The sequence below is a fragment of the Gouania willdenowi genome, chromosome 20 (assembly GCF_900634775.1).
Source record: "Gouania willdenowi chromosome 20, fGouWil2.1, whole genome shotgun sequence".
Lineage (NCBI taxonomy): Eukaryota > Metazoa > Chordata > Actinopteri > Blenniiformes > Gobiesocidae > Gouania > Gouania willdenowi.
In genome coordinates, this window is record NC_041063.1 from 25,043,932 (window position 1) to 25,058,705 (window position 14,774).

A 14,774-nucleotide genomic window follows, 5' to 3' on the forward strand; every position below is an offset into this window, starting at 1 on the left:
TAAGGCATTTTTTTTCCAAAAAATGGGACTTTTTTATTTATTTAAAGAAAGTGTGCATTAAAATAAAGTGCACAAATAATCTTTGTCTATTACTTTAAACTTAGAACATCCCAGTGTCAAGATAAGAGAACTGCTGATTAAATAAAAACCTTGCACATTAAAATCTTTTCAGACAAATTATAGCACTTTTACATTCAGCTGCTGAGGCACAGCAGTCTGTCTGCCTTACTGCTGAAAAGAGAAGCTCTCCTTTTCTTAATGACTAATATTACTATTAATATTAACTAGGATAAAGTACCTATAATCCTGTTATTATTCACAGTGTGGAATCATTTTCTGCATAGTGACACAGTAGATTCACTCACAGTCAAAGCAAACGGCTGCAGACTTCAGTTCAAAGCCCCTGTAACTTTGTTGTTAGTTTGTCTGAACATTCTGAACACTCCCACAACACTTTAAAAATAGTGGAGACCCCTGCTGGAGACATCCAGTATTTCTCCTAACACAGGACCGAAGTTTCACGTGACTGTGTCGTGTTGCACTTTTGAACGTTTGAGAAGACAATCTTTGACTTAAATGTAGTACATCTTCGTGCTCTCACTTGCATTTTAATGGGAATGCAAATTGTTTCCAGTTTGCTAAAGTTTCCCCATCTTGTAGTGCATTTTTTTTTTTTTTATTGTGTTTTTAAGTGTTAAAATAAAGTGCACAAAAAATCTATTTGTCTATTTCTATACATTTAGAAAATCCCAGTATCAATATGAGAGAACTGCTGTATCAATGGAAACCTTGAACATTCAAATCTGTTCAGACACAAATTATTGCACTTTTACATTCAGCTACTGAGGCACAGCAGTCTGTCCGCATTACTGTACTGCAGGAAAGAGCAACTCTCTTTTTCTAAATTATTATCTTTATTAATAATAATTACATTATTTTACCAAAAGTCCTGTTATTTTCCAGTGTGGAAGTGTTGCACACAGGCTTTTTTTTGCTCAGTGACCCTATAAATTCATTCACCGTCAAAGCAAATGACTGCAGACACTTACTAGTTTAATGAAGTTTCCTTGTTTTGTAGTGCACATTTTTCAATTTAAAAAAAATGCATTTTTAACACATTAATGCAAAAAAAAATTGTGCAAGAAAAAGGTACTGTGATAATATTCACAGACTTTTTAAATACCTTAAGGCAATGCCAACAGCCAGAATGGTGGATACACCTCATATCTGATCTCTAATCCTGACTTAATCCTTATTTTGAATAGGCTCTGAGAGTTTACAGTGTGATGCACACAAAGTGACCCAGCCACTCAGGAGAAGCGGCTTAAAATCATCCTCTGGCACTGTAAAATGGATTAAAATCAGCTCTGTTTTGTGTGTTTTTGATGTGCAGATTTGGAAAGAGCAAAAATTCAGCACCAGGTTTTCTGTCCGCAGACACTGTTAGTGATTGCAAATGTATTTTTTATAGCGTATTTCATACACAAGGCAAATCAATAGGGATGTAACGATTCACTCAACTCCCGATATGATTCGATTCACGATTTATTTTACAAAATGGGACTGTAGACAAATACGGCACTATTTTCCTTTTATTTTTCATTGTCAAAAGAATTTCTTGATAAACTATTCAAAACAATGCAGTTTAACTAAAAATAAATCTTAAATGAAATAAATAAAGGAATAATACAAATGAAAATGAAGCCTATTAATTTAAATTCTGGTTCTATAATAAACAATGCAAAACTGCATAATAGTTCTTTTTCTTTTTAAAAGTGCAACTGAAAATGTATTTTGTGCCTTAACAATTGGACTTTAAAAAAAAAAAAAAAACCGTGATTGCAATGATTTACGTCATATTTGTTTGGACCAGCAGAGGGCGCTGGTAATACAGTGGTCGGTTGCATGCAGATAACTTTCAGTGAAGAAGAGAAGCTATGCTAGCCAGAAAGAAAGTATTAGCAGACTCCACCCGCCGCCTACACTTGTGGATAGCGCCCTCTGCTGGTTAAAAACAGTACTGCGATCAACCGTGATACCTATGATACGATTAATCGTTACATCCCTACAAATCAATGTTCTTTACATGATTACAAATTGCATTAGAAAACATTTAACAGTTTAAAAATCAATACAAACATTAAAATCAGCAGTAAAAACTTAAAATCAGCAGTAAAAGTATTCAAAACAAGAGTAAAAACATCAAAATCAGCAGAAAAAACATTTATAATTAGTGGATAAAATCATAAAATCAGCAGTAAAAACAGTAAAATCAGCAGTAAAAACATTTAAAATCAGTAAAAACATTCAAATCAGCAGTAAAAACATTTAAATCAGCAGCAAATACATTCAAATCAGCTGTAAAATATTAAAATCAGCACTAAAAACTTTTAAAATCCGTAAAAAGGCTAAAATCAGCAGTAAAAACATTAAAATCCGCAATAAAAACATTTAAATTAGCAGTAAAAACTTTTAAATTCAGCTAAAAAGAGGATAGTTTTAGTTAGTGACTAAAAAATATCATGCCAAAGGGTAATTTCACTAAGTTTTTATATTTCAAAGTTGATGTTTAACTATATTTCAGCTTTGCAGGGTCTCATATTTGTTTTTGTTTTTATTTTCTCCTTTTGCTCTTTCACAATTAATGCGATCCTTATCAAGCATTTAAATGCTTTAGTGTTTACTGCACAGTGGCTCATTTGCTCTAATAGACGTGAGAGTAAATGTTTTACCATCAGCCTGCTGTCATTTATCTCACATGGTTAACTTTTAAAGCGCTCCATACATGTGCATAAATCTTTCCACATACTCTGGCAATCCCCACTCTGTTTCTTTTATATATATATATCATTGCTCACATTTCTTCTGCTTGATTTTGCATGTTTCTGTTTCAGTTCTGTCATGGTTGGATTGTTTTCTTTATTGTGTTGCTTTCTACTTTCCCGTCTCTGGCCTGTGTCTTCATGGATCGTCACCTTTTCTTCTTCTGCATGTGTGTGCGACACCTGTCACAGGGAAGCCGGCTTCACTCACCTGCCAAGACAGTGGGTAACATTTATTAAACATCCCTGTGATACAGATCCATCCAACATGTCTTCCTTTAGGCCATAGTTTTTACTGCTCAGGCTTTGATCTCTTTTTACACTTATATAATGTGATTTTTTCCCCTTTCTGGTGCTTTGTAATTGATGTCCCACATTAAGACTTAGGTGTGATGTATTAAGGCAGATAGCTGCTCATTTTAAAGCATACATTTTCTCAACCTCAATGGGTGTTTGGGGAAGCAATCCCATGAATATGTGAGAGGAGAGATGGTTGGAGAAAAAAAAAAAAAAACAGCAACTTTTTACAACATTTAGCAACAAACCATGTTTAAAAAACTTATGTGCATTTCTTTGTTACTTTTGACCCGATTTACAGCAATATGTATGAAATGTGTGATATTTTTTGTCATAAACATAATGTCAATGTAAATCTAAATGTTGAAAATGTGAAATTTAAATATAAATGTTAAATCTAAAGCTAAATGTTAAATCTAACGTTAAATGTTTAATCTAAATGTTAAATCTAAATCTAAATGTTAAATCTAACGTTAAATGTTTAATCTAAATGTTAAATCTAAATCTAAATGTTAAATATTGAATTTAAATCTAAATTTTAAATCTAAATGTTAAATCATTAATCTAAATCTAAAAGGTAAATGTTAAATCTCAATGTTAAATCTTGAATCTAAACTCATTGTTAAATCTCAATGTTAAATCTTGAATCTAAACTAATTGTTAAATCTAAATGTTAAATGTGAAATTTAAATGTTAAAAGTAAATTTTAAACGTTCAATATTAAATCTAAACGTTAAATGTTGAATCTAAAACTAAATGTTATATCTGAACATTAAATGTTCAATCTAAATGTTAAATGTTGAATCTAAAACTAAATGGTAAATCTAAATGTTGAATCTAAATCTAATTGTTAAATGTCAAATCTAAATCTAAACGTCATGGGTGATACTAAATATTTAGCTCATATGCAAATTCACTGGCCAATGTGCCTTGAGTTTGACATGTTTCAGGCTAAGGACTGGTTTAGTTAGAAATTAGCACAGTTCAAACAGAACAAAGCTATAATCATGCAGTGAAAAAAAAACTGTAAATTTACTGTCTTACCTCTTGCAGTGTGTAGGATTTGTTAAGATATAATATAATTAAAAAAAGATTTAAAAAAGCATCTTTTTAGGGGGGAAAAGCTTTAGTTTTTTAACAAAGTAAAACTAATCACCACTTCATCTGTGCCTTTAAGTGAAAGAGCATAATGTTTATATTTAGGTTTATCATGTGTAATATTCTGTTAAATACCAAAATGCCTATTAAACCAGTGAATATATTTGATTTGAACTGAAGCAGGGGTCGGTAAAGGCCTGATTTTCTCCTGGAAAACAAAGCTAAGCTAAATCTGCCCACATTTTGAATAATTTAAAATCTGTATCCAACGTGGAGTGAAGACTGTGCTGCACATAAATCAAGATCCAAACAAACAAACACAAGCATCCGGCTCCATGATTACTGCAACTTAAACATAGAATGCTACTATTAATATGGATTATTACTGAGCTTTCCATAAGCATCATTCATACTCTATTCAGTTTTCAAATGCATATTTTTACATATAGTTTTTTGAACTATAAACACACACAAATCAATTCCATCCAATGCAATAAATGTGAGTTTTCTGTATATCCTAATGAATAAAAGATGCTTCATCATCAGCGCATCATTACTGGGCAACATCTCCTCAAGGCAAAAACAACCCCGTCAATAAGTAGGTGTAGAAATACTGTATATTGTGTGTTCTTCAACTCTGCAGCTACTGCACAGTTTTATTTGTCCGTTCGGGGCATGTGCAGAGCAATATTTGACTTAATGTACATACGGCTGATATTGATCGAAAACCAACAACTACATATCAGATGAAGAAAAACAACAATAAGAGTTGTGGAAATGTTGACGGAATATGGGAAGGTTGAAGGTTTAAGTTGATACATGAGATGTTTACTGTATGCAAGGGAACCATGGAAAGAATTATTACCAAAAATAAACATGTGGGGGTGAAAATAACTAGTAACTTTTACTTTAAGTGCTCTTTAATTGAGCTACTTCTGAGTTTCACCTGAGTAAAACTTCTACTTGTACTTGAGTACAACTTCAATCAAGTTACTCGGTACGCCTCTACCAAAGAAACTAAACTCTTTATTAAATGTATATACCATATGATATATTAGTTTAACAATTACATTATTCAGAATCTAGGACAAAATTGTGTTATTATTAAATATAGGATTATAGCAGATTTATTTGTGGATCAATGGCCATCCTAACCAACAGATGAGCTACTGTACCATCAGATATTTGGGCCAGGGTCGGTTCTCACAGATGTGTCACATTTTTCAGTGCAGCAGCATTTTGTTGCAAAGAACATTGATTTTTTTTTTTTTTTTTTTTTTTTTTTTAAACAAGTCGTGAGCTGCAAATTAATTGCATTATAGCTGCTGCTAAATTAAATTAGTGATCTTTGACACATTCACAGTAGGATTCCATCCAGAATTAAATGAATCCTTGACCAAGGTGAGAATGTGATGTTATTATTATGAGTATCTAATAATTTAACTCCACTCTACATTGTGAGGTGGACATGGGTGAGAAAGCAGAGTAAAGCATCTTCACTTTAAGATTATTCCAACCACTGCGTGATATGAAAGCTCATCACGTGAATCATCCATTTCACTTAAATATTACTGAAAATTGTTGTTTTTTTTTTTATTAGCTTGCTGTATGTAAGTGATATTTTTATTAGCATATTTTGTAAATGTCAGAGTACCGTCACAGTATTAATAGCCAAACACTTCCTGACAGTAGGTGGAGGTGATCCAAGGACCACATTCATGTCAACATTTAGAATAATGACCAATATCAGCATTACTGCAGGGAAGAACAAAGGCTTTTGTCATCTATGTATATTTTTGTTGTTGTTTTGTGTGTTTTTTTGTTGTTATTTTCTATGTTCTTCTCTAATATTGTGTTTTCATTGTAGTTTTGTGTATTTTTGTCAAATTTTGTGAGTTTTTGGTGTCATTTTGTATGTTTATGATATCATTGTATTTGTTTTTTTTCATCGGTTTATCTTTGTTGTTCTGTTGTTTTTTTTTTTTGTCATTTGTATTTTGCACATTTGTCTGTTTTTGTTATTTTGTAAATTTTTCTCTAATCGTGTATGTTTTTGTCATCATATTTTTAATGTTTGTTTCTTTATTTGTATTTTCTACATTTGTCTGTTCTTGTTGTGTGTTTTTGGATTAACTTTATGTATTTTTGTTGTCTTTTGGTGTAATTCTATGTAATGAACATGTTTGGAGACATTTTGTGATTTTGTTGCTGTACTTTTGTGTGTTTTTGTCGTCATTCTGAGTATTTTTCTGTCACTAGGTGTATTTGGATTAATGTTGTGCCTCCCCCCTGTACTTTGGGGGCCACGCAGAATTAGGCCACCAGTTCCCCACGTCTGATCTAGTAGCCAGTTAGCATAGCATACAGTAGATTGTTCTTTGGAAGACTTATAGCATAGACTGGGCGTGTCTTAACTGCTCTAGGAACCCCGCCCAAAATCAAGGTGTTTTTTTTTTTTTTTTCTAGCCTAGACACGTTTGCCAATACCTCAGGGTTTAGTTACTCTTTACGTTGCTTATCATGAATTGGTGTTTAGCTAAAATTCTAAAATGCCTTGATTAAAAAAAAAAGTCTATACACAATACCTTATCGGGGTATATTTGCTTTTACTGTGAAGACATTTGACATTTTTTCTACATGTGCTGCCCATTTCCTCTAAAACCATCAAACAGAAAGTGGGCATTCATCAGCCGTGGCCCCTGGAGGCCCCAGAGCCTGCTGTCTGTTTAATCAGACTGATTTAGCCCTTGGTAAACAGGTGGCTGAAACCTCCAGCCAATCACTGTTACAAAATAGATTAATTAAGGTCTTCTTGGGTCTTTAGTCTGGAGGGAGGAGAAGTGGAGAAAGCATGGCTGATACTTGTATAATTTATTCTCAAACGCTACTTCAAACGCATGCATTAGCGACGTTAGCGCAGAGTTTTGATGAAGATAAAGGAAAGTATGCAAGGGACAATTTCAATTTGTTTACATTAATTTCCTCCTCAATGGATGCTACTATTTACGCCAGATGACGCCATTGACATTTTACAATAATGGTCCCTTAAAGGTCCAATATGATGCTTTTTTTCACCCATCTTCATTTGTTCTAAGAACCCCAACAACATACTGTAGTATTTGAGGTTTTTTTTTTCCCAAACTCGCCTGTTTTCTGCAGTTTAAGCCCTCTGAAAAGTCACTTTCAGTGTAATTCTTAAAACGGGCTGATTGACAGCCTACTTTTGCATATTCATGAATAGGCGTGTCTGTAGACTCTGACTTCACACACAACAGCGATCACTAGCAATTATCTTTTGTTATGCACACACTCTTGTTACTGTTTTCAGCCAAAAAACTGCACATTACAGTAAAACACATGGTTATTTAAACAGCTATTGTGATTTTGAGTCAGAAAAGTGTGCGCACGTTGCTGCGGAATCAACAGTAGCAGCTCCTCCTTTCTGCACACAAACACAGCCAGACTCTCTCCTTTCTGCTCTCCACTCTCCATTAATACGTCACCGCGTAAAAGTTGGAAGGCGTCCAATTGCACAACCGAGTCCGTTGGTTGTGACCACGAATCTGTAAACATTCCCATCGTTTCCTCCTTACATTACACCGGGTCTCGCTGCATAGGCTGGTGTAGCATTAGCACGAAGTGCTAACGGCTGATGTGTGTGAACAATGTGTCCGTGGCTCCAAGCAGTGACTCCCAACACGATCGGCAGCAGAAAAAGTAGTGCGGTTTGTATTTACATATATTGCAATGAAGTATAATATACATTCTATATTAAACAACAGTGTTTGTTTTAGCTGTAAGATAGTTGGAGAGGGAGGAGCTCAAATTCTAGGAGGCATGTATTATGTCCATGGTAGGAGGAGAGAGGATTGTCAGGAGGAGGACTATCCGGTAAGTGATGTCACCTGCTGGGCAAAATCCAACTCTCCCGTTTGGAGCTGATTTTTTACAAAATGTGGAAAAACAAGGGAGGAAACACAACTTTTTCAACTCTGTCTCTCTGAATGAGGCTCAAGGAATGTATATCACTGTAGCAAAACCTTTATAAAGTGATTTTTTTTCATCATACCTCCCCTTTAATTAACCTAAGTTTATGCATTATTAAGCATTAATTTAGAGTTTAATGATATGTTATTGATCATTATAATTACCGAACATTAATTAACATGTCAGTTAAAGCAATGATAATATGTAATTAATCTGAACATAAAACATTATAAATTATTAATAAAAGTTGCATAATGTACTTAGTTATCCTTATGTATGCATGAATATATATATATATATATATATATATATATATATGACTACTAGTAAAGGTTAATAACTAAAAACAAAATCAAATAAGCAATTACTCATGATTAACTATGGTTAAGTATTGCTTGTATACCCTACGCATTTATTAAGATTTTTGTCAAGTTGCTAATGTTACGTAATATCTTAATTAATAAACAGTAAATTAATACTTGAGATGTTATGTTTAACTAATACATTAATTAATTAATTTATTAATTAATAAGTAATGCATACCTAAGGATAATTACATTATGTATCTTTTATTAATGCTTAATAATGTTTTAATGAACTGTGCATTAGACATTAATGAACTCCTTATTAATGTAATAACTGATTAATTAATTTAGTTCATACATTATAATAATTATAAAAAAGTATTAAACTGTTAATTAAGGCTTAATAATACATTAACATTTTTTCATTTATAATTTTCAAATTAAATTAAATAAAAAAAATGATAATAATAATAATAATAATAATAATAATAATAATAATAATAATAATGCATTAACTAACGTTAAATAAGGGACTTTTATTGTATAGTGTTCCCAGATGTTTTAATATCTAAACTACTCTTTGGATCTTAGTAATGATTGTGTTTAAATATTTTATATTTACCCACACAGTGTCACCATACCCATGTGTATGTTTCATTTTATACCTGTGGGTCTATGTTTATGAGTATGTTTATTGCTATGGTCATTTAGCTCCAAATTATTCTTTAACACCCCCACTTTTTCCAAGTAATGGGTGGTTAGATTGTAATGGCTCATGACCAGAATGACTAGGGAAGCACTATAAAGGAATGGCTATTGACGCCCTAAGGCAAGGCGTTAATGACTGTATTGACTCGTTAATGTCCGGTGAACTGTGTGTGGTGTTTTTGTAAATATGTGTTTATTTGTCTGTGTGTTTGTGAGATGAGTGTGTTCATTTGGCCGCTCTGATTAGAGAGGAAATCAAAGATGTTGAAGGTTGTCTTCAAGAGCGACGCCACAGTCGGAACAATTAGCGGCACATCTGTGGTTTTCTTCAGGCGTAAGAATATAGAGACGTTCCTAAAAACAAAGGGTGTGTCCAAATGTTCCCTCCTATCTCCATTCCTATCCACTTTTCCGTAACCCTGTGGATGACATTACAGGGTTTAGGAAATTTGCTAGGAGACTTCCTAAAGGAGTTAGGGAAAAGCCATCACGTTTGTTTTGACAGCGACGAAGGATTGTGACGTCTTGCCGTAGTGAAAAAAACTACTAATTTCCAAAAATGGACTACTAAACACTTTCCCCTGTGCCTTTAATTGCTGATATAATCTCAAATATCACAAGGTTTGAATGTAAATCAAAGGAAACGTGGCTAGCAGGCTACAGGACATTGAGAATGTTTGCTCACACTCTTTACTGTGTTTCTGCATAACATTCAAAGTTCAGATATGGGTTTTAGATTATTTAAAGGCATATTATTCCATTGGTAACTTAATCAGGGGTTCTCAACTTTGGGGTTGCGAGATCTACGAATATTTTCTGAACAATTTAAGCCCATATTAAACCCATTTTAATCACTTTTTCTTGCCATATTTTTGCTCCTTTTAATGCATTTTACCTACATTACTCCTATTTCTGCCACTTCTCCATCAAATTATACCTTTACATTTTTTTTTTTCACTTACAAGACATTTTCAGCACTTATAAACCTTTTCCACCGCTTTTCCACCTAATGTCACATTATGTTACACATATACATATTATTGTCACTTTTAAACTCTTCACCATATTTCATGCTTATTATTATTATTTTATTTTATTTTTTTTGCCAATTTAACCACATTCACGATTGCCATTATTTGCCCCATTTCTGCCACTTTTTTAGCCAATATTGACACTTTGAACCTTTTTACCACTTTTCCTGTATGTTTTTGGCCACTTTAATTTGCAACTTTTTAAAATCCCATTTTACCACCTTTTCCACCATTTTTGGTAACATTTAACCCATTTTATTTCTGATTAAATTGAGGATCTACTGTACATATTTAGGATGACTATATACTATAGCCCAGATAATAATAAACGTTCCTGGATAACAGTGGATATTATTTAGATGAATAAATAAATTTGGTTTTCACAGATTCATAGAACAATGGACCATCATTTTACTGACTTTATGGATGGACCCCAAAAATGTCTCCCCTTTATTCCCCCTTATAGATGGCCCTGTCTCCACATGACTGTTGTTCAATGTTCATGTCTGTGTTCAACCACCTTCAAGTACAGTGGGGGTCCCCAGTCTCTGGAAGCTTTATTTTGGGGGTTGTTGGCTGAAAAGGTTGAGAATCACCAACTTACATGACTTTTCAGTCTTTGTGAGTTTCCGTGAACACTCAGATGAGCGGGTCCCTTTAAATGTTGTCATCACAAGGAATTGTGGGTCAGCATTATCTGGTCTCCTTTGGTGAATGATGCATCAGTGTTTCTTAGGGTACAGGAGGTCATAAAGGAAGCAGTGAACCTCCTTTCCTTAGCTTTTAGAGAATTGGAACGGTCCTTATTATGGCCGCCACTTAAACACTTCCGGGGGTTAAGAAAAAGTGGATAGGAAAGGAGATAGAAGGGAATATTCGGACGCGCCCAGGAGTTCCTCCTCTGATCCTGGCTTCCACAATGCTTCACTAACATCTTCTCTTTACTCCTTGATCGTTCTTTCAGGTGCCGCAGGAGGACAGAGAGGCTTCCTGGGCTGCATCAGAGCCTTGAGAATGAACGGTGTTACCCTGGACTTGGAGGAAAGAGCCAAAGTCACCCCCGGGGTCAAACCTGGGTGTCAAGGCCATTGCACTAGTTTTGGGATGTATTGTCAGAATGGAGGGAAGTGCGTGGAGAAGTACAACGGCTACTTGTGTGACTGCACTGCCACTGCTTACGATGGGCCATTCTGCACAAGAGGTAAGAAGATATTGGTAATCAATATTTTTCTCCATTAACATATAGGAACCAGTCCATTACAAAGTGTACAAACATTGATGAACTGGGGGACCAACAGTTTTTGAGCTCCACACTGGGCAGTGGCTCTATCCAATGCAAGGTCTAGTAGCCCCAAAAACTGAAAGTAGATCTTAATGTTCCTTATTTATTCATTTGAATTATTATTTATTGTTTGTTTTTAAATAATTCATGAGAATAACAAGAGCACTCAGAGAATGCAAACCTACGGCAAGCACCAAATCTCCTCTTTACCAGATATTGGCAATTATCTGGATCAGTGATCCTGATCATGGTATAATGATCATTCACAATTTAATGGCTTGGAAGAAATTATATCCCTATTAATAACAATACAATGTATGGACAATTCCATTTTTTTTTCTAGAAAAATCGTGACGAAATACCTAATGCGAGATAAAACTCTGGGGTAATTGAGAAACCAATCTGACACAAATTAGATTTTTGAAATTGATCCAGAATCTTTATATTGACTCTGATGCTTTGGACATTTAAGCATACTTTTGATGTAATCTTCCTAACAAACAAATAACGCTGCTTAAAAAAAATAAATTAAAAAAAACTATTACCTTCTTAGCAAAAAAAAGAAAATGTAGAACATGAGAAATTTGTTCATAATAAATATTCTTTTCAAAAATAAATGTTTTGTTCCGATGCAATGGTTTTTATATATTTTACACTACGAGTGAAAAACTATAAATACAGTATAGCAACAAATGACTATGAGACACAGACACAAGCTACAATGGCCTCATGTCAAAGATTTTCAAAATTTACAAGTGGTGAAATAACCCAAAGCTGGGGTCCAAAATAAAAATGAAGTTGCATAAAGAAAAATAGTTTTATATCCCAAGAAAGAGTAACATTTATACTATAAATTAAAACAGAGCAGTTTTTTTTTCTTACATTCCCACATGCAGTTATGGGCCAAAGAAAATAGTAAAAAAAAAAGGTTGTTTTCACCCAAGAACTAATGCATATATGTGACTAATCATTAGTGATGTGAACAGTCTATGTTCATAGCTCTAAGCTGATCAAATTACAGGGAGCTGAGGCATATAATAAGTTATTTACTGAAGGACCAAACATGTTCCAGACCCAAACACACACTAACTTGTGTCCACATAGGATGTATAGCAGTTTCCTATGTGATGTACAGGTAGTTACTGAGATATTGGAAACTGAGAAAATCAACACATACCCCCCCCCCCCCCCCCCCAGTATTCATCAGATCAAACTAAAAATGTACAGTTTGACTATTGAATAATCACGGAAACAACTGATGAAAATTACAGAATTTGTTTAGACTGAAGTGCATGGACTTGAAATGACCTTATAAATATAATTGGTATCTAGTCTATTATTTACAGATTGATTATATCATTTATCACTTTAAATATGGATGGATGGATAGATTTAGCCACTGTTTTTGTCTTTTTGTCTGAAAAGAGAGAGATTCTCTCCAATCTCAAACTAGTGTTCCACTCAGACTGCTGGGATGACACATTGAGTGCTAATCCCTCAGTCAACACCATTCCAATGGCTTTCATGGCTGTATTTGTCAAAGCGTGCCGCCGATTGCAGCCCCACTTAATTCACAAAGCCGGAGTCAAAGAGGGCTAGGATTACCAGAGGAGTACGTAGTCTTGTCTCAATGGTTGTGCTTTGTGATTGTTCCTATACTTCCTGTTCTGTTTGGAGCTGTCAGCGTTCAACATTTAACAGCTTATGATAAAAGGCATCGTTTCCCAGTGATATTGTGCTTACCCGACAATTCTCTGTTGACTTTAGAGTGAAAGCAAACTGTTTCTGACTTTAAAAACACTACTTTATAAAAGGAAGAGACCAACGTGTCAAAGACTTGGGGACTATGGAAAGCTATTTATGCATACATTTTCTCTTCTAGTGCTCAAATGTGGAGTACATGTACTCAATTCTGGTTTACTATTACATGAGTACACTTTACTAGTAAAACGGTGTCACTACTGGTACTACTGGTAAGCTTTAAATGCTCATAAGATGGCAGAGAAATTAAATTCAGGCTTGCCTTTGGCTTTTGACAATATTACAACCAATCAGAGTCCAGGATTTGGTTATAATCCCTCACTTCATTTATATTAGCTCTACTAGTACTACAAGTGAAGGTTTTGGCACGATATAATTCTTACTGTCATTCTTATTGCCATGCCAAGTTATTTCTGTCCTGGTCATTCAACGCTCATATTAATATGTTAAAAGGAAGATAGAAAAATTAAGATAAAAACTGTGGAACTGCATTTCCGTTTTATATAATAAGATATCACTGCTTTGTTTGTCGATTAAACTTAAATGACCACAATGGAAAAGCAATTTCATGTGTTTAGTGTCATTGCTGTTGATAGATAGACGATTCACATCGATACTGTGAAAATTGAATCGCAGTACTTTTTTTCCAGAAGTGTTGGCGGCGGGCGGAATCTGCTAATACTTTCTTTCTGGCCGCCTTCTACTCTTAAACATGTTCATAAATGATTCCTTGCCCCTTTAGCACCAAAAAATATCTGTAATATTATGTGACTATCTGTAAAAGTCACGTTTTTCTAATAGCTCTGTCTGCTAGCATAGCATCTCTTCTTCACTGCAAGAACATCTGCATGCCAACCGACCACTGGGTTACCAGCGCCCTCTGCTGGTCCAAACAAATATCTGAGGCAAATACAATGCAATGACTGGTTTTTTTTTTTTTAAGTCCAATTGTTAAGGCACAAAATACATTTTCAGTTGCACTTTTAAAAATAACTATTGTGCAGTTTTGCATTGTTTACTATAGAACCAGAATTTAAATTAATAGGCTTCTTCATTTGTATTATTCCTTTATTTATTTCATCCAAGATTTATTTTTAGTTAAATTGCATTGTTTTGAATAGTTTATCAAGGGATTCTTTTGACAATGAAAAATAAAAGGAAAACAGTACAGTTTTTTATAGTTTTTTTTCCCAAAAAAATAAAGGAATATTTTTCAGTCATCTTTTTTCTACAGTCCCATTTTGTAAAATAAATCGTGAGAGAATCGTATCGTGAACCCAGTATCGTGAATCAAATCATATCGGGAGTTGAGTGAATCATTACATCCCTAGATACATCCTTGTCCCACCTACTCATTAACATTAACTGCCACTAGTAGTATGAGTAGACATTTTGATTTTACTAACGGTACTAGTTAGGGGTTGAACAGACTTTAGTGTAGTCTCGCGACTCTGCCCATGTGACATCAACTGGTCGCAGTGCC

General features: G+C 34.1%; 1 protein-coding gene across 1 annotated transcript in view; it reads left to right on the top strand.

The window, feature by feature from the left end:
• LOC114454080 (contactin-associated protein-like 2) overlaps positions 1–14,774 on the top strand; it is a 180,942-nt gene that overhangs the window by 132,582 nt on the left and 33,586 nt on the right. The window contains exon 11 of the mRNA XM_028434222.1: positions 11,213–11,449. Within this exon, the coding sequence (XP_028290023.1) occupies positions 11,213–11,449 (237 nt within the window). The remainder of the gene's footprint in view (positions 1–11,212; positions 11,450–14,774) is intronic.